General features: G+C 42.8%; 1 protein-coding gene across 2 annotated transcripts in view; it reads left to right on the top strand.

The window, feature by feature from the left end:
* The window catches only part of LOC124151882 (lactase-phlorizin hydrolase-like), a 52,727-nt gene extending 31,774 nt beyond the window's left edge, over positions 1-20,953 (top strand). The window contains exons 19-31 of one of the 2 annotated variants that reach the window (XR_006863425.2): positions 2,469-2,711; positions 5,171-5,309; positions 5,640-5,824; positions 6,314-6,480; positions 7,137-7,296; positions 9,312-9,412; positions 9,707-9,958; positions 10,717-10,891; positions 12,952-13,191; positions 14,569-14,704; positions 18,140-18,324; positions 19,032-20,470; positions 20,537-20,953. Coding sequence is in view for 1 of the 2 variants with exons in the window: in XM_046524564.2 (XP_046380520.2) it covers positions 2,469-2,711; positions 5,171-5,309; positions 5,640-5,824; positions 6,314-6,480; positions 7,137-7,296; positions 9,312-9,412; positions 9,707-9,958; positions 10,717-10,891; positions 12,952-13,191; positions 14,569-14,704; positions 18,140-18,324; positions 19,032-19,360 (2,312 nt within the window). In the remaining variant the exon portion in view is untranslated. Of the gene's footprint in view, positions 1-2,468; positions 2,712-5,170; positions 5,310-5,639; positions 5,825-6,313; positions 6,481-7,136; positions 7,297-9,311; positions 9,413-9,706; positions 9,959-10,716; positions 10,892-12,951; positions 13,192-14,568; positions 14,705-18,139; positions 18,325-19,031 lie in introns of both variants that reach the window. The other variant, XM_046524564.2, reaches the window with a different exon arrangement.
* The last annotated feature ends 452 nt before the right edge of the window (positions 20,954-21,405 follow it).

Raw genomic sequence — 21,405 nt, 5'->3', positions numbered from 1 at the left:
GTGAGTGAGTGTTTGAGTGAGTGTGTGAGTGAGTGAGTGAGTGAGTGAGTGAGTGAGTGAGTGAGTGAGTGAGTGAGTGAGTGAGTGAGTGTTTGAGTGAGTGAGTGAGTGAGTGAGTGAGTGAGTGAGTGTGTGAATGAGCGAGTGGCTGAGTGGTGACTGCGTGACTGATCCTGTCAGCTGTACACAAGACTGGCAGATGTCCATACACTGAGTGAGTGAGTGTGTGAGTGTGTGAGTGAGTGAGTGTGTGAGTGTTTGAGTGAGTGAGTGAGTGTTTGAGTGAGTGTGTGAGTGAGTGAGTGAGTGAGTGAGTGAGTGAGTGAGTGAGTGAGTGAGTGAGTGTGTGAGTGAGTGTGTGAATGAGTGAGTGTGAGGGAGTGAGTGAGCGAACGAGCGAGCGAGTGGCTGAATGAGTGAGTGAGCGAGCGAGTGAGTGAGTGAGTGAGTGAGTGAGTGAGTGAGTGAGTGAGTGAGTGAGTGAGTGAGGGAGTGAGTGAGTGAGTGAGTGAATGAGTGAGTGAGTGAGGGAGTGAGTGAGTGAGTGAGTGAGTGAGTGAGTGAGTGAGTGAGTGAGCGAGCGAGCGAGCGAGCGAGCGAGCGAGTGAGGGAGTGAGTGAGTGAGTGAGTGAGTGAGTGAGTGAGGGAGTGATTGAGTGAGTGAGTGAGTGAGTGAGTGAGTGAGTGAGTGAGTGAGTGAGTGAGTGAGGGAGTGAGTGAGTGAGTGAGTGAGTGAGTGAGTGAGTGAGTGAGTGAGTGAGCGAGCGAGCGAGCGAGTGAGTGAGTGAGTGAGGGAGGGAGTGAGTGAGTGAGTGAGTGAGTGAGTGAGCGAGCGAGTGGCTGAGTGGTGACTGCGTGACTGAGTGACTAAGTGAGTGATGAATCAACAAACGTGCAGGTGTTCGCCGAGCCCATGTATGTCTGAACAACAAACACGTCAGAGAGAGAGAGAGAGAGAGAGAGAGAGAGAGAGAGAGAGAGAATAACCCTCAATCAAATAACGGGCGGCAGGTTACAGGCCCGTCCGTCAGTACAGGATGTGTCGCTGTTGAACTTCTTGAACCAGGCCCGTGCTCCGGTCTGGAATCCGGACTAGTGTTGGGAGCTGGCAGGAAGTCGGTGTCTTTACGTTGGAATCTTACCCGCACATGGCCAGGAAATAAGACGCGATCGAATCTCGCCCTCGTGTCGTCGGTTCAGAGCACTCGATCTTTTACGGGCGCTTCAGTCATTTGCTGGCACAAACAATCACGCCCTATCAATCGCAACACAACTTTCCGAGACACTTAATGAAGAAACATGCAGATGTTTATGTTGTGTTTAATCATCCCGCCTCACAGTAAAATATTATGTAAAGTAAACTGAAGTCAGGTAAAGTAACGATGTTGGTTGTATTTGTTTTAGTTTTGTTATAAGTAGTCACTGGAGTAGCTGTAGTAGTAGGTGGAGGAGTAATAGTAGTGGTAGTAGTAGTGGTAATAGTGAGTGAGTGAGGTTTTACGCCGCTTTTAGCAATATTCCAGCAATATCACGGCGGGGGACACCACAAACGAGCTCCACACATTGTACCCATGTCGGGAATCGAACCCGGGTCTTCGGCGTGGCGAGCGAACACTTTAATCACTTGGCTACGCGACTGCCTAGTAGTAATACTAGTAGCAGAAGTAGAAGTAGTTATAGTTGTGGCAGTACTAGTAGTAGTAGTAGTAGTAGTAGTAGCAGTAGTTGGTTGGTCGGTTTGTTGTTTAACGCCGCACTCAGCAATATTCCACCTGTGTGATGATGGTCTGTAAATAATCGAGTATGGACCAGACAATCCAGTGATGAATATCCTGAGCATCGATCCACGCAATTTGGATCGATGACATGCCTCAGCCAAGTCAGCGAGCGTAGTGGTAGTAGTAGTAGTAGTAGTAGCAGCAGCAGTAGTAGTAGTAGAACTACTAGTAGTAGTAATAATAATAATAATAATAATAGTAGCAGTAGTAGAAGTAGTAGAAGTAGTTATAGTAGTAGTAGTAGTAGTAGTAGTAGTATTAGTAGCAGTAGTAGCAGCAGCAGCAGCAGCAGTAGTAGTAGTAGTACTAGTAGTAGTAATAATAATAATAGTAGCAGTAGTAGTAGTAGTAGTAGTAGTAGTAATAGCAGGAGGAGTAATAGTAGTGGCAATTGGTTGGTTTGTTGTAGTTGTAGTAGTCAACGCAGAAGTATTATCGATATTATAATTAACAATACTGTTAAGAATTTATGAAATAATAATTGATATTTTATCAATGTTGGTATCGATTATATAAATAAATTATTATGTTCATCACCATCACATTTAGCGGCCTCAAAGACATGCAGATGAACACGTGCAGATAAACACATGTAGATAGATCCATATTTTTATCAACAGATATATGTATGTGGTTGTGGGGTTGTGTACACTCAAACTGGACCTTTGTAAATACCATCTCTACCTTCAGTCCAAGTCGGCATCACCCTCAACATTGACTGGGCGGAGCCTAAAGACCCCCTCAACCCGGAACACATCGAGGCATCGGAGTGGGCGGTGCATATGTTCCTGGGATGGTTTGCGAACCCCATATATGGTAATGGAGACTATCCGGATGTGATGAAGCGGAGAATTGCTGCGGTCAGCGCTGCGCAGGGATTGAACCAGTCCAGGCTACCCGCATTCACTGAAGCACAGAAGGCGTTCATCAATGGTACACTTTTATACTTACTGTGAAACGTGCCATCCTCATGACAGTGATTAGAATTTCGCTTGCTATCTGCGAAATACTACATACGTTCATATCTAAATGTATATCAAATCATGTACAACAAAGACGAACTTTTGTTTCAGTACTGGTGAGTATCGGTTTCAGTACTAGTGATATTGATTTCAGTACTAGCGATGTCGGTTTCAGTACTAGTGATGTCAGTTTCAGGACTAGTGAGTGTTGGTGTCAGTACTAGTGAGTGTCGATTTCAGGACTAGTGATGTCAGTCTCAATACTAGCAATGTCGGTTTCAGTACTGTCGATGTCAGTTTCAGTACTAGTGAGTGTCGGGTTCAGTACTGGTGATGTCGCTTCCAGTACTATTGAGTGTCTGTGACAGTCCTAGTGAGCTTCGGTTTCAGTTCTAGTGAGTGTCGGTTTCAGTACTAGTGATGTCGGTTTCAGTACTAGAGAGCGTCGGTTTCAGAACTAGCGACTGTCGGTTTCAGTACTAGTGAGTGTCGGTTTCAGTACTAGTGATGTCAGTTTCAGTACTAGTGAGTGTCCGTTTCAGTAGTCAGTACTAGCGATGTTGGTTTCAGTACTAGTGAGTGTCGGGTTCTGTACTGGTGATGTCAGTTTCGGTACTAGTGATGTTGGTTTCAGTATTAGTGAGTGTCGGGTTCAGTACTGGTGATGTCTGTTTCAGTACTATCGATGACAGTTTCAGTACTTGTGATGTCGCTTTCAGTACTAGCGATGACGTTTTCAGTACTAGTGATGTCAGTTTCAGGACTAGTGAGTGTTGGTGTCAGTACTAGTGAGTGTCGATTTCAGTACTAGTGATGTTGGTTTCAGTACTAGTGATGTTGGTTTCAGTACTAGTGAGTGTCGGTTTCAGTACTGGTGATGTCAGTTTCAGTACTAGTAAGTGTCAGTTTCAGTACTAGTGATGTTGGTTTCAGTACTAGTGATGTTGGTTTCAGTACTACTGAGTGTGGTTTCAGTACTGTGAGTGTCGGGTTCAGTACTGGTGAGTGTTGGTTTTAGTACAAGTGAGTGCCGGTTTCAGTACTAGACACTGTCGGTTTCAGTACTAGGGAGTGTCAGTTTCAGTACTAGTGATGCCAGTTTCAGTACTAGTGATGACAGTTTCAGTACTAGTGATGTCAGTTTCAGTACTAGTGAGTGTCGGTTTCAGTACTCGTGATGTCAGTTTCATTTCTAGTGAGTGTCGGTTTCAGTACTAGGGAGAGTCAGTTTCAGTACTAGTGAGTGTCGGTTTCAGTACTAGTGAGAGTCAGTTTCAGTACTAGGGAGAGTCATGCAGTTTCAGTACTAGTGATGTCGGTTTCAGTACTAGGGAGAGTCAGTTTCATTACTAGTGATGTCAGTTTCAGTACTAGTAAGTGTCGGTTTCAGTACAAGTGATGTCAGTTTCAGTACTAGTGAGTGTCGGTTTCAGTACCCGCATTCACTGAAGCACAGAAGGCGTTCATCAATGGTACACTTTTATTCTTACTGTGAAACGTGCCATCCTCATGACAGTGATTAGAATTTCGCTTGAAATCTGCGAAATACTACATACGTTCATATCTAAATGTATATCAAATCATGTACAACAAAGACGAACTTTTGTTTCAGTACTGGTGAGTATCGGTTTCAGTACTAGTGATATTGAATTCAGTACAAGCGATGTCGGTTTCAGTACAAGTGATGTCAGTTTCAGTACTAGTGAGTGTCGGTTTCAGTACAAGTGATGTCAGTTTCACTACTTGTGAGTGTCGGTTTCAGTACTCGTGATGTCGGTTTCAGTACTCGTGATGCCAGTTTCAGTACTAGTAATGTCGGATTTACTACTAGTGAGCGTCGGTTTCAGTTCTTGTGATGTCAGTTCCAGTATTAGTGAGTGTCGGTTTCAGTACTAGTGAGTGTCGGTTTCAGTACTGGTGAGTGTCAGTTCCAATACTAATGACTGTCGCTTTACGCCCTTCACAGCAATGTTCCAACCTTAGCATGGCTGGAAGCCAAAACAGGATTCAGAACCTGCACGCATGTTGGGGTTCGAACCCGGTCTTCGGTGTCCAAAAGGAACGCAAACCAACCTCTTTCAATACTATTATAACCATCGATATGAACAAAAATAGAATAATTCCAAAAACATAAGATATAAGAATTACTTGTTGGCCCGTCCATCACATCACCCGGTTTGTTCACTAAAACTCCTTGAGGTGAGGAAATCTGTTTCAGTCATGTTGAATGAAACCAGAGTCGATCTTTGAATACCCGTGTACATCATCATACATGCTGAGCTGTGTCCGACCCTCCAGGTGCTTATGACAGGAGTGAGTGAGTATTGTTTTACACCGCCCGCAGCAATAGTCCAGTGGTATCAGGGCGGGGGACACCAGACATGGGCTGTGACAGGGTTGCTCTACTAAGCCTATATTGTTTTTCTCCAGGCACCTCTGATTTCTTTGGTTTGAATCACTACACCACACAGTACGTCAGCAAACAGAATGAGAGTCTCGCTGGAGAGAGTGCCCCCAACTACTTCCTAGACAGAGGGGTGGACACGGAGTTCGATCCCCAATGGATCAAGTAAGGCACCGTGGGATATTTGTCAGAGACAGTATAAGTTTTTTACCTCTGCTTTAAAACCCACTACTATTTGTCTCTGAAAGAAGGTACTGAATTTTATTTGACAGATATCCAACATGCCGAGAGAACAAATCATCATCATCATCATCATCATCATCATCACCATCGACCGAAGTTCAGTTCGTTTTGAAGCAAGTTCAGCGGGAAACAATCTGAACCTAGTAGTATAATACAAAAAGATGAATTGAATAAATGATAATCAAAAGTCGAAACATTTATTCTAACCAATTATTAGTCCATGACAATTAATTCAAATTGTTCCAAAACCAGATCCGGTTCTTCCTGGCTCCGTGATGTACCATGGGGTTTACGGAAGATTCTGAACTGGATCAAAAACAAATACGGGGATGTGCCGATCCTCATCACGGAGAACGGCGTGTCAGATAGGAGCGGCGTCCTTGACGACCAACACCGCATACATTTCTACAGATACTACATCAACGAGGTGATGAAAGGTACGACCAGTCTCAGGACCACAGTATGTTTTGTTTCTACTCTTCATTATAATGGAAGCAACACATTCAAACAAAGCTACGCTCATTAAAATGTAAAATCATCACTGATGACCCCGGGTATTTGCGAAATGGTCTTGTGATTTTCAAGGTCACTACAAAATATTTTCCACTTTCAGTGAAAAGGAAATAGCTCTCTCACGTTCAAAATGTGACAGGCGTTCAATTACAGCCCATCAATGTTTTCTACGACGTAAGACATTCAAATCTATATCATCAACACGTGAACATTTATTCAGTAACAATAGGTCCGGCCACATTGGTAAGAGCTGCCCAACTGTTTAACCGCCGTTTTCGGAGACAGTGTATGAATCAGTATCAAGCGTCACAACTTTAATTAGTTATGATTTCAGCAGGTTTATGTTGTCACAACATTTACATGTTAGTTATGATTTCAGCAGGTTTTATGTTGTTGTCGATGTTGTGATGCAGCAATCCACCTGGACAAGGTCAACGTCCGGAGCTACACGGCGTGGAGCATCATGGACAACTTCGAGTGGGCCCGGGGCTACACGGAGAGATTCGGACTGCACTACGTCGACTTCGACGACCCCAACCTCACCCGTGTCCCCAAGGCGTCGGCAGCGTTCTACAGACATGCAAGTGTTGTTTGTACCCTGGCCACTGAGACATTCAGCGAAACACATACTCCATCTCCGCACAATGCAATGACGTCATCGAGCCAAACTTGACGTATTAGTATTAAACATATTTATTCTTCTCTCCTGAAAGACATTAATTTTCCGAAGCTGAGAAAAGTGATATTTTCATTGCAGTGAGCATAACACTTCAGTTGATATTTCGCAGCAATGTACATAACACTTTGACCGAACTATTGTCACACAAGAGTTACATCCCCGCAATTTATCTCCCTTTATCGTAACAAACTGTTGACTTCCTTTTTACGTGAGTTCCACATTCACAAGACAAAATAATGACAGATGACATGATTTATGGAATTAATATCGCTTCTAGCCGTTTGTTATTCCCTTGAAAATGTTTCGTTATAAACTGTAATTTTCTCATTTAACTCGTCAATCGAAACTGGTCGTTCCGCAAAGCGCCATTTTTGTTGCCTGACCAGCGTGTATTCTTCCCTTCCAACTACGATCTCGTAGATTTTATCTAAGATCTAAACTCATCGTTACAGTGAGTGCATGGAACACATACCATTAACAGCTGCTTGCCCTGGTAGTGCTAAGTCTGACGTCACCCCAGGTGAACATGGAGTAACACGTGCTTATGTCTGCTACAGGTGATACAGGACAACGGGTTCAAGAAAGGTGCACTCACTGACCCCAACAGACAACCACTTTCGCACGAAGACGACTTCCTGTACGATCATTTCCCAGAAGGCTTTGCATGGGGCGCTTTCAGTTCCGCCCTGCAGACGGAGGGTGGCGGAAATTTGCATGGTGAAACTTTCATTGATTGTACAGTCACATTAGAGTAACCTTGACCTTGGGAAGAGTGAGTGAGTAAAACGTCGCATGTACAGTAGTCAGCTTAATGTGGGAGGAAAACCTGAAGTGATGCAGGTCTTAGACATTTACCACTTTGGTGAAACCCAAGAGCACGGGAATGTGCTCACAAACATAGATACATTACGAGGGCGAACAGGGATTCGAACCCACGATCAAAGGTTTCTGACACGCCTTCAGGACGCAACTCTGCACAAAAAATTCCTCCGCCTTGCATGTCACCACTTGTGTACATGTGTATGTTGTAGCCAGTGTTGTCTACATGTGTATGTTGTAGCCAGTGTTGTCTACATGTGTATGTTGTAGCCAGTGTTGTGCATGTTGTGTATGTTGTAGCAAGTGTTGTCTACATGTGTATGTTGTAGCCAGTGTTGTCTACATGTGTATGTTGTAGCCAGTGTTGTCTACATGTGTATGTTGTAGCCAGTGTTGTCTACATGTGTATGTTGTAGCCAGTGTTGTCTACATGTGTATGTTGTAGCCAGTGTTGTCTACATGTGTATGTTGTAGCCAGTGTTGTCTATATGTGAATGTTATCGCCAGTGTTGTCTACATGTGTATGTTGTAGCCAGTGTTGTGCATGTTGTGTATGTTGTAGCCAGTGTTGTCTACATGTGTATGTTGTAGCCAGTGTTGTCTACATGTGTATGTTGTAGCCAGTGTTGTCTACATGTGTATGCTGTAGCCAGTGTTGTCTACATGTGTATGTTGTAGCCAGTGTTGTGCATGTTGTGTATGTTGTAGCCAGTGTTGTCTACATGTGTATGTTGTAGCCAGTGTTGTCTACATGTGTATGTTGTAGCCAGTGTTGTCTACATGTGTTTGTTGTAGCCAGTGTTGTGTATGTTGTAGCCAGTGTTGTCTACATGTGTATGTTGTAGCCAGTGTTGTGTATGTTGTAGCCAGTGATGTCTACATGTGTATGTTGTAGCCAGTGTTGTCTACATGTGTATGTTGTAGCCAGTGTTGTGTATGTTGTAGCCAGTGATGTCTACATGTGTATGTTGTAGCCAGTGTTGTCTACATGTGTATGTTGTAGCCAGTGTTGTGTATGTTGTAGCCAGTGTTGTCTACATGTGTATGTTGTAGCCAGTGTTGTGTATGTTGTAGCCAGTGTTGTGTATGTTGTAGCCAGTGTTGTCTACATGTGTATGTTGTAGCCAGTGTTGTCTACATGTGTATGTTGTAGCCAGTGTTGTCTACATGTGTATGTTGTAGCCAGTGTTGTCTATATGTGAATGTTATCGCCAGTGTTGTCTACATGTGTATGTTGTAGCCAGTGTTGTGCATGTTGTGTATGTTGTAGCCAGTGTTGTCTACATGTGTATGTTGTAGCCAGTGTTGTCTACATGTGTATGTTGTAGCCAGTGTTGTCTACATGTGTATGCTGTAGCCAGTGTTGTCTACATGTGTATGTTGTAGCCAGTGTTGTGCATGTTGTGTATGTTGTAGCCAGTGTTGTCTACATGTGTATGTTGTAGCCAGTGTTGTCTACATGTGTATGTTGTAGCCAGTGTTGTCTACATGTGTTTGTTGTAGCCAGTGTTGTGTATGTTGTAGCCAGTGTTGTCTACATGTGTATGTTGTAGCCAGTGTTGTGTATGTTGTAGCCAGTGATGTCTACATGTGTATGTTGTAGCCAGTGTTGTCTACATGTGTATGTTGTAGCCAGTGTTGTGTATGTTGTAGCCAGTGATGTCTACATGTGTATGTTGTAGCCAGTGTTGTCTACATGTGTATGTTGTAGCCAGTGTTGTGTATGTTGTAGCCAGTGTTGTCTACATGTGTATGTTGTAGCCAGTGTTGTGTATGTTGTAGCCAGTGTTGTCTACATGTGTATGTTGTAGCCAGTGTTGTGTATGTTGTAGCCAGTGTTGTCTACATGTGTATGTTGTAGCCAGTGTTGTGTATGTTGTAGCCAGTGATGTCTACATGTATGTGTCTGACAGGGAGGGGTGACAGTCTATGGGACGTGTTCACAACAACTGAAGACGGCCCCATGTCCTACCATCACTACATGGCCGATGTACAGAGTCTGAAAGATATTGGGGTAAGGACCAAGGGATTGTCGGAATGTCAAAAAGAAGCACTTGGTACTTATAGAGTTTAACATCACACCGATTCTTTGTCAAGTTCCAAGGTTTGGAACCTGAGCATAGTGACATACACATACAAGTTCATGGTTTGTCAGATATCTGCATTGTTTCATGTTTCTAACGAGGCATCGCCGGTTACCCCTGCATGACGTATATGAACCTGACAAGAAACTATTGATACCATCTGTTTTATGTGTATGAACACCGTAATATTTAATAAGTTATTGATCTATGATGTGTCTATGTAGGCCAAGGTGTATTACCTCTCGCTGTCCTGGCCTCGGATCCTGCCAAACGGTGACTCTGGAAATATAAATCGTGAGGGAATCAAGTTCTACCACAAGCTGCTGATGGCTGTCACGGAGGCTGGCATCCAGCCTATAGTCACCCTCCATCACTGGGACGTCCCTGCTGCCTTCAGCAATGGCTGGCTTAGCGAGGATATTGTAGAAGCCTTTGGCAACTATTCAAGAATATGTTTTAAAGAGTTCGGTGGAAAGGTCAGTAGAATAAGGAAAATGACAATATTAATGACGATGATAATGATAATAGTAATCATAATGACGATGAAAATGATAATGATCATAATAATGAAGATGATAATGACGATGAAAATGATAATGATCATAATAATGAGAATGACGATGAAAATGAAAATGACGATGATAATGGTAATGAAGATGATAATGACGATGGTAATGATAATGACATTAATAATGATAATGACGATGATAATGATAATAGTAATGAAGATCATATTGATAATGACGATGGTAATGATAATGGCGATGATAATACAACCGATGCTTGCCGCAAGAGGCGATCATGCTTGTTGTAAGAGGCGACTAACGGGACCGGGTTGTCAGAATCGCTGACTCGTATCCCAATTGCGTATGATGATACTCATGACGTCAATCACTGGATTGTCTGGTCCAGATTAGATTGTTTACAGATCCCCGTCATATAGTTGGAATTTTGTGCTTCGTTAAACAACAAACAAACAAAACATTAACATTTTGCATTCAAGTGAAACATTTGGTATACTAACGAAAACGTCATGTTAGGGAACAATTATTAAGAAGCCTTATGAAAATGTTTATAGAATGTCAGACCCTCATGTTCTGATCAGTCGATACGTAGGTGAGCTACATGGTCTTGTGCCCCAGCAGTTGGGTGACAGTCCTGTAACACTAACGCCGCCAATGAATGATGAGGATGCAGGTTCAGTGTCAGTGTGATGGGTGTGTCTCCTCCACAGGTGAAAATGTGGATTCCTCTGAATGATCCGAACAAAATGGCGTTGCTAGGATACGAGCAGGGCAACCACGCCCCTGGTATTAGAGGCGAAGGTTATACAGCCGCACATAACATGCTGAAGGCTCACGCCTCCGTCTACCGAATATACCAGCGAGAGTTCCAACATTCCCAGGGAGGTGAGTAATAGCATTCAGTGTTACATACCTGTGTAGTCAGTTCTTCTTGAATCTTATGACGTCATTTACAGTGCGATGACGTAACGTTTATTAGCATGACGTAATAAAATAAAGATGTGCTATGTATAAGATAGTATAAATCACTATGTGATACGATGGTGTACGCTTAGACAAGTCATGTTATATAAGGAGATTCCATTCCATAACTATAAGAGCACCAGCATGTTCTCCCCTTCCGAGATTACCATGATAACGATTCAGATCAATGCTTAACGACAGGATGAGGGATTATTTACAGATTAAAATAAAAAATGCAGCAAAGAGGGTTTGGGTGATCCTGGCACAGTCAAGCTGGTTAGGCTCATCATCAGCTCAGGGCCCTTGCCCCCTCTACACGCAGCCCAGACAGCGAATGGGACTTCTCCCAGGAAGCGCTGCCTAGTCAAACCCACCCACAACTTCTCGGAGAATATGAAAACTTCCCAACATTGAAGCCTTCTGCATTACCCAGGTTGTCAGGAGGGCTGTATTCCTGATAGCAAACCCGGGCACTCTCCCAATGTCAGTCAAAATATTGGGAGATACCAAACTTAAGGCACCGAGAACAATAAGGAGCCGGACAACTTGGTACTTTGGATGCAAGCGTGACATTTCGAAAGCGAGGTCTGCATGTTTGCCATGTTTTTCCTCAATCTTGGCAATCGCATTACTGGCCTGGATATGTCTGAGGCTGTATACGGGCCTATTCCAAAGGATTTTGTAGTTATCATTTTCCATGACGCCCTCTACATATTCCGGGTCGTACCATGGGTGGACCTGTATGTCAAAACCACAAGCATGGCGAAGACTGTAATAAAATGATCGAGCCACCCCACTCGCTTAAGATATTGTGTCTGTGCCAAAGCTGGGCATCCACTCACAATGTGTTGGACAGTCTCATTAAATTCATTACATAATCTACATTTCATATTCACATTTTGATGCAAAATCACACATTGGCTGTTTCGAGTTGGAAGTGTCTGGTACTGAGCAGCAAACAGAAAGCTTGCTCACTTTTCACTTTTCAGGCCAGACGACTTCATCCAAGCGAAGGACTCTGCAGGATTGCTGATCTTCTCAGCAGATTTTTTTCTCCTTGAAAAACTGAGTCTGGGCCGACTTGATATGGCACTTCGCCTGGTTGACACTTATTTCTGTACCGTCCAGCAGAACAGAACCATCAACAAAATCAACACCGACATTGAGATTATGTCCCACATTCTTGGCTCGTTTTAGAAAACTGTGGAATGCCTTGTTTTCATCATGAGTCTTGACATGCTTAACAAGAGTATCATCAGACAAATAAATGTGTGCAAAAGTGCACAAAACAATTCTGTCATGAAGAGCCTCCACATTAATCAATCCACGCCCTCCCATCATAATTGGTAAATATAAGCGATTGAGGGAAGAGCGAGGGTGGTGGAATCTATTGTCTGACATAATTCTTCGTGTGAGGGCGTCAATACCCTCAGTTCTTGTTTCGTCCAATCAACAAACCCAAAAGAATTTGAAAGGACGGGCACAGCATAAGTATTTGTGGCTTTGACTTTATTGCGAGCGTTCAGCTCTGATCTCCAGATTTTCTTTAGTCTAATTTTGTACTCTGCCCGAAGTCTGTCCTTGATATGGGCATTCTGGAGTTTGTCCCTAATCTGCATCCCTAAGTACGTATAGGCCTGACCTTCCACAAGATGTTCAATAACTCCTCCTCTAGAAAGCCTCTCCCTGAAAGTCTGTCTGGGCCGATTTGATATGGCACTTCGTTTGGTTAACACTCATATCTGCACCATCCAGCAGTAGAGAACCATCAACAAGACCAACACTGATTTTTGAGGTTATGTCCAAATGCTCCTTTAAGAAAACTGTTGAATGCCTTGTTTTCATCATGAGTCTTGACATGCTTCACGAGAGAATCGTCAGACAAAGAATTGTGTGCAAAAATGCACAAAAGAATTCTATCATGAAGAGCCTCCGCGTTTATCAAACCACAATATGGTAAATATTATTTATAATTATTTTAGGCAAGGTCGGATTAGCAGTTCGCTCGGCGTGGTTTATCCCGAAGACATCACGTGACCCTGGAGACTGGTTCGGGCAAGCTCTATCGTTTGCCTACAAATCTGATTGGATGGCTGACCCAGTATTTTTAGATGGAAATTACCCGGCTGTGATGAGACAGGAAGTCCACTTGAGAAGCAAGTACCGCAACATGACATCGAGGCTGCCGGTTCTTACAACGGAGGAGCAGAAAATGATAAAAGGTTAGTGATAAGATAGTCAAAAACTTACAAGATAAACAGATTTGATTTTATATGAACTACTAATCAAAAGAAAGTATACAGCCTCTTGGACAGCTTATAAAATATAGTTCATTGGACATGTATTTTGTTTAATCTTTTATGGTACTAAAGCAAAAACGTACCAAGAAGGAAGACAGCAGGCTGTCATCATAGGAAGATATTTGGTGTTCCACCAGGGTCTGTCTTAGGCCCCGCGCTGTTTGTTTTATATGCAAACAGTCTTAGACGTAACACTTAAAAACATGATGTCGACCTCCAACTGTCTGCTGATGACACATCACACACTCAAAGATGTCGTAACTGAAGCATTGATGATAGTATTTGTTTGTTGTCTAACGCCGCACTCAGCAATATTCCAACTATATGACGGCGGTCTGTAAATAATCGAGTCTGGACCAGACAATCCAGTGATTGACACCATGAGCATCGATTGGGATACGATGACATGCAGTCAACCAAGTGAGGGAGCCTGACCACCAGAACCCGTTAGTCGCTTCTAACGACAAGCATAGTCGCCTTTTACGGCAAGCATGGGTTGCTGAAGATCAATTCTAAACCGGATCTTCAAGGGTCGTAAAATGTAATGGAAGTGTATTAAATCGTTTATGATAGATAAGCTTGTGAAAACGTGCGCAACGCATGTTTTTGGTTAAAGCATGGTTTGCTAAAGACCTATTCTACACAAACCTCAATTATATATTACAGTGATGCACGAATCTTGACTTCTGTGATGTATGATACATAACAGTTACATGAAGCTTGACAGCTGTGATATATAATATATAACAGTGTAACACGAAGCCTGACTGCTGTGACATATAATATATACCAGTGTTACACGAAGCTTGGCTGCTGTGATATATAATATATAACAGTGTTACAAGATGCTTTTCTGCTATGATATATGATACATAACAGTGTTACGTAAATCTTAACAGTTGTGATATATGATATATAACAGTGTTTTAGAAGCTTGACAGCAGTGATATATAATATATAACAGTGTTACGTAAAGCTTGACAGCTGTGAAATATAATATAAAACAGTGTTATAGAAGCTTGACAGCAGTGATATATAATATATAACAGTGTTACGTAAAGCTTGACAGCTGTGAAATATAATATAAAACAGTGTTATAGAAGCTTGACAGCAGTGATATATAATATATGACAGTGTTACATGAAGCTTGACAGCTGTGAAATATAATATAAAACAGTGTTATAGAAGCTTGACAGCAGTGATATATATTACAGTGTTATAGAAGCTTGACAGCTGTGATATATAATATATAACAGTGTTATAGAAGCTTGACAACAGTGATATACACCCATGCCACAGGTTCTGCGGACTTCCTGGGTATCAGCTACTACACAGCACACCAGGTGGAGAGGGTCACAAACTACCCCCCGACTGCAGCACCCAGCATCGCTGATGACGTGTCCGTCAAGACGTCTGCCGACAACTCTTGGCCCAGGTAGAATCACCGGGAATCTACAGATCACATTTAGTTTACTGTTAGAGTGAGATGGAAGGAGACAGTTAGAGTCACCGGGAATCTACATATCACATTTAGTTTACTGTTAGAGTGAGATGGAAGGAGACAGGTAGAGTCACCGGGAATCTACAGATCACATTTAGTTTACTGTTAGAGTGAGATGGAAGGAGACAGGTAGAGTCACCGGGAATCTACATATCACATTTAGTTTACTGTTAGAGTGAGATGGAAGGAGACAGATAGAGTCCCCGGGAATCTACAGATCACATTTAGTTTACTGTTAGAGTGAGATGGAAGGAGACAGATGGGGTCCCCGGGAACCTACATATCACATTTAGTTCACTGTTAGAGTGAGATGGAAGGAGCTAGGTAGAGTCACCGGGAATCTACAGATCACATTTAGTTCACTGTTAGAGTGAGATGGAAGGAGACAGATGGGGTCTCCGGGAATCTACAGATCACATTTAGTTTACTGTTAGAGTGAGATGGAAGGAGACAGATGGGGTCTCCGGGAATCTACAGATCACATTTAGTTTACTGTTAGAGTGAGATGGAAGGAGACAGGTAGAGTCACCGGGAATCTACATATCACATTTAGTTTACTGTTAGAGTGAGATGGAAGGAGACAGATAGAGTCCCCGGGAATCTACAGATCACATTTAGTTTACTGTTAGAGTGAGATGGAAGGAGACAGATGGGGTCTCCGGGAATCTACAGATCACATTTAGTTTACTGTTAGAGTGAGATGGAAGGAGACAGATAGAGTCACCGGGAATCTACATATCACATTTAGTTTACTGTTAGAGTGAGATGGAAGGAGACAGATAGAGTCCCCGGGAATCTACAGATCACATTTAGTTTACTGTTAGAGTGAGATGGAAGGAGACAGATGGGGTCCCCGGGAATCTATATATCACATTTAGTTTACTGTTAGAGTGAGATGGATGGCTACAGGTAGAGTCACCGGGAATCTACAGATCACATTTAGTTTACTGTTAGAGTGAGATGGAAGGAGACAGATGGGGTCTCCGGGAATCTACAGATCACATTTAGTTTACTGTTAGAGTGAGATGGATGGCTACAGGTAGAGTCACCGGGAATCTACAGATCACATTTAGTTTACTGTTAGAGTGAGATGGAAGGAGACAGATGGGGTCCCCGGGAATCTACAGATCACATTTAGTTTACTGTTAGAGTGAGATGGAAGGAGACAGATAGAGTCACCGGGAATCTACAGATCACATTTAGTTTACTGTTAGAGTGAGATGGATGGCTACAGGTAGGGTCACCGGGAATCTACAGATCACATTTAGTTTACTGTTAGAGTGAGATGGATGGCTTCAGGTAGAGTCACCGGGAATCTACAGATCACATTTAGTTTACTGTTAGAGTGAGATGGAAGGAGACAGATTGGGCCCCGGGAATCTACATATCACATTTAGTTTACTGTTAGAGTGAGATGGAAGGAGACAGGTAGAGTCACCGGGAATCTACAGATCACATTTAGTTTACTGTTAGAGTGAGACGGAAGGAGACAGATAGAGTCACCGGGAATCTACATATCACATTTAGTTTACTGTTAGAGTGAGATGGAAGGAGACAGATGGGGTCCCCGGGAATCCACATATCACATTTAGTTTACTGTTAGAGTGAGATGGAAGGAGACAGATAGAGTCACCGGGAATCTACATATCACATTTAGTTTACTGTTAGAGTGAGATGGAAGGAGACAGATGGGGTCCCCGGGAATCTACAGATCACATTTAGTTTACTGTTAGAGTGAGATGGAAGGAGACAGATGGGGTCCCCGGGAATCTACAGATCACATTTAGTTTACTGTTAGAGTGAGATGGAAGGAGACAGATGGGGTCCCCGGGAATCTACAGATCACATTTAGTTTGCTGTTAGAGTGAGATGGAAGGAGACAGATGGGGTCCCCGGGAATCTACAGATCACATTTAGTTTACTGTTAGAGTGAGATGGAAGGAGACAGATAGAGTCCCCGGGAATCTACATATCACATTTAGTTTACTGTTAGAGTGAGATGGAAGGAGACAGATGGGGTCCCCGGGAATCTACAGATCACATTTAGTTTACTGTTAGAGTGAGATGGAAGGAGACAGATGGGGTCCCCGGGAATCTACAGATCACATTTAGTTTACTGTTAGAGTGAGATGGAAGGAGACAGATGGGGTCCCCGGGAATCTACAGATCACATTTAGTTTGCTGTTAGAGTGAGATGGAAGGAGACAGATGGGGTCCCCGGGAATCTACAGATCACATTTAGTTTACTGTTAGAGTGAGATGGAAGGAGACAGATAGAGTCACCGGGAATCATCATATCACATTTAGTTTACTGTTAGAGTGAGATGGATGGCTACAGGTAGAGTCACCGGGAATCCACAGATCAAATTTAGTTTACTGTTAGAGTGAGATGGAAGGAGACAGGTAGAGTCACCGGGAATCTACAGATCACATTTAGTTTACTGTTAGAGTGAGATGGAAGGAGACAGATGGGGTCCCCGGGAATCCACATATCACATTTAGTTTACTGTTAGAGTGAGATGGAAGGAGACAGATGGGGTCCCCGGGAATCTACGTATCACATTTAGTTTACTGTTAGAGTGAGTTGGAAGGATACGTTCCTGTATTATTTGGAATAAAACACAGTTCAGGCATCGCATGAGTGAAGTTGGGGAACAGTGGCCACTGACGTCAAGGAAGTGAAGCACGTGATGCCACCGACCAAATGACGCCCTTAGTAAAAGGTCGTGACCGTCCACAACAACTTGGTTCTTTCGTCACACTCTTTGAATCTTTGAACATGTGTTATGCATGGCACGAGTTCCCATTGCCATGACACACATGTTTTAAACTATATTATGAAATCCTTGTCCCACCAAACCCCTCCCTGTGTTGGCCGCCTCCGTGGTCTAGTTGTAGAGCGGAAGGTCCGGGCCGGGGTTCGATCTCCGTCCGCGTCATACCAAAAGACGATAAAAGATGGTACTTGTTGTTACCCTGTCTGGCGCTCGGCATTAAGCTGCTAAAACGAGGTCTGGTCGGCTCGGAGTCAGAATATTGTACTGTGTCTAAGTGGGGTATTCATGTGAAACTGCGGCATGGTATCTCAGTGTGCTACACACACACGCACGTGCATGCACGTTGCTACATAAGTCTTGGACACGACGTTAAACCCAATTTCACCTCTCCTCGGGGCGGCCGGGTAGCCTAGTGGTTAAAGCGTTCGCTCGTCACGCCGAAGACCCGGGTTCGATTCCCGACATGGGTACAATGAGCGAAGCCCATTTCTGGTGTCCCCCGCCGTGAAATTGCTGGAATATTGCTAAAAACGGCGTAAAACCATACTCACTTACTCACTCACCTCTCCTCATCTACCTGTGTTGGTTCCAGGACAAATCTGGACTGGCTCCGAGTCTACCCGAAGGGAATCCGTCAAATCCTGAGACGAGCTAGAGAGCGTTATGGCAACATTCCAATTTACGTCACTGGGAACGGCGTGTCCGACGACCCGGGCACCACCGACGACAAGCTCCGGGCATCATACATTGCGCATCACACCAATGAAATTCTTAAAGGTAATAGAACAATATCATGGAGACCTTCGAGAATGGTTCCTAATATTACTAATATTATTATTGGTTAATTGGCTGGTCTGTCATAGCGATATAATGATATGGCTTCAGTCACACACCATTTAAAATAAGTATAAAACGTCAATGCTACAGAATGACCAGTGTCGATTTTCCAACAAAGCAGATTCCATTGAGCGTAATAGGCAAAATAGCGGTGACAACTGTAATGAATGCGTCACTGAAAATCCATGGTGACGTAAGGTGTTCGCGAAAAAGGCAAGCTTACAATTATCAATGAGTTTATGCGATGTTGACTTTGGGGACACATAGATAGAAACATCGAAGAATGTTGTATCGTTTTACTTTCAGGATTAGTCAACTAGATAAAAACACCAAGAAATGATGTCTCGGTTTCTCTACATGATTACACAACTAGATTAAAACACCAAAAGATGCTGTTTTCGTTTCAGTTACGAGATTAAATAACCAGATCAAAACACCATTGAATCTATTTTCGTGTCAGTTACAAGATAAGTCAGCGAGATAAAAGCATCTTAGAATGATGTATTTTTTCCCTATAAGATTATACAACTAGATTAAAACACAAGTGAATGTCGTATCGTTTCAGCAACAAGATTAGATGCTGTTTAGTTTCAGCTAAAATATTAGACATGTTAATCATAATACTGAAGAATTCTGATTCTTTTCAGCTATAAAATTAGACAACGTGGACGTCCGTGGCTACGTCGTTTACAGCCTCCTCGACGGCTTTGAGTGGAGAGACGGCTACAACGTCAGCTTTGGCCTTTTCGCCATCAACAAGACTGACCCGGCCAGAGCGAGGGTCCCTAAGCTCTCGTCAAAATACTACTCTCACATCATAAAGAACAACGGCTTCGTGTCTCCACCCATGTCCACGACGGAAGCGCCTGTGAGGACAACAGTGATATACAGAAACTGTCCGACTTCACATGGCACAAATATGGTGTTTTCACCAATAATAGTTTTATTCGTGCTCTTCTTGTCTTCAGCACTTTAACTTTTGATGAGAAATGACACTTCTTTATTAACAATATGCTATCAGTATTCTAGAAAATGAAGAAGCGAATATTTTTTGAAGAATTGATGGGGTGCGGTGTGGCAAGGTGGAGGGGAGGGCACTCGCCGTCTGTGAGCTGACAGTACGTATAGCAGTCACTGAATCAGCGTGGAATTAACGGCCATTCCAAGAGTCGCAGTGATCCAGGAACTATATGTATTGTATTGGATTACGTGGGTTGGTATAGATGCAGATGTTCGCAAGAAGTTTGTAGTGATTTATAAACACTTTTCGTAAGATGGTATATTTTTTTACCAAATGTAATTAGGAATGTACATGTAGTGAAATTTAAAGTTTCGATGTTGTGACGTCTAGGATTGAAGTGCTTCATCCGTTGTTGTCCTACCGCTTCATTAATCAGTGTATAGCCAGATCTGTTCCCAGCTGGAGTAGGATGCTAGATTGCTACAAAGATGGAGGACGATATTTCAGATCGGGTGGTTGAAATACATGAGCCGGCTGATGTGTCATCGCTCATGTAGCCCCGCACCTGATTTACAGACCAGTGTGATGCAGATGTAATATTGTTGAATGTGACTTGTTACATTCACACTTACACAACACATAGTGAGTGCCGTCTATAGCCAGGTCCTACACTTGGTACTGACCTTCGTGGACTTGTATTCTTCAGCCCCACCTTGTTTGATTACGTATTTGGATAACGGGCGGTTCGTGACGAGAAGCATCTAAATAATTATATTTTGTATACCGTAATATACATAAAACTAGTTATCCGTATTTTGTGCACCTGTTTTGTAAGTAAGCATGGCAATAAAGCAACACATGTTTTTTATTATATTTTCCATTTAGGAACATACTAAACCAATTATTCTCCACATCTTTTTCGAATGGTGCATAGTCCCCCAATCGATACGTAAACACTCGTTGTGTTTGTGGCCATTGTTATCAACATGATCACATTGTGGAATGACTGTGTTAACGTGGCAATGAAGAATACAGCTACTTGATAGGTCTGTTGTTGAGGTTGTGTTCATGACTGTGTTAACGTGGCAATGAAGAATACAGCTACTTGATAGGTCTGTTGTTGAGGTTGTGTTCATGACTGTGTTAACGTGGCAATGAAGAATACAGCTACTTGATAGGTCTGTTGTTGAGGTTGTGTTCATGTGTTTTCCATAGTGACACACTGAGTTGCGCATACAAGGTCGCAGTATGCACACAAAACCCCTAGCGACTGAGAGCACTGCAATCATCATTGAGGGAAACAAACACTGCCTCGACCCGGGCGTGTTTTAACAGATTTTCAGGATAACCAGGGCGTCATGTTGATTTTAGTGCCAACGGCAATTTCAAATTGATGCCAATGAGACCAATAACTTCAATACGTACCATATATGGTTGAATATTGTTTTATGATAAATTCCCATCATTGCTGTAAAGGTGTTGTATGCGTGGAGGGAGTGTGGGCAGTACCACATGTATGTTACCTGTGTTGTACATAGCATCATGGTCTGGTTCAAACCAGTGAAGATCTATTGATGAGAAAGAATGAATAAAATGTAACAAGAAGAACGATCAGTCAATCTGTGTTTATTTCCAGCAGACCAGCCACATTGGTACATGGGGTATATTCACAGTGGTACACGGGGTACATTCACAGTGGTACATGGGATACATTCACATTGGTACATGGAATATATTTACAGTGGTACATGGAATACATTCACAGTGGTACATGGAATACATTCACAGCGGTACATTGAATACATTCACATTGATACATGGAATACATTCACAGTGGTACATGGAATACATTCACAGTGGTTCATGGAATACATTCACAGTGGTACATGGAATACATTCACAGTGGTTCAAGGAATACATTTACAGCAGTTCATGGAATACATTGACAATGGTTCATGGAATACATTCACAGTGGTACATGGAATATATACAGTGGTTCATGGAATACTTTCACAGTGATACATGGAATACAATCACAGTGGTACATGGAATACATTCAC

The sequence above is a fragment of the Haliotis rufescens genome, unplaced genomic scaffold (assembly GCF_023055435.1).
Source record: "Haliotis rufescens isolate VD_foot unplaced genomic scaffold, xgHalRufe1.0.p SCAF_15, whole genome shotgun sequence".
Taxonomy (NCBI): domain Eukaryota; kingdom Metazoa; phylum Mollusca; class Gastropoda; order Lepetellida; family Haliotidae; genus Haliotis; species Haliotis rufescens.
This window is presented reverse-complemented; position numbering and strand designations above follow the sequence as displayed.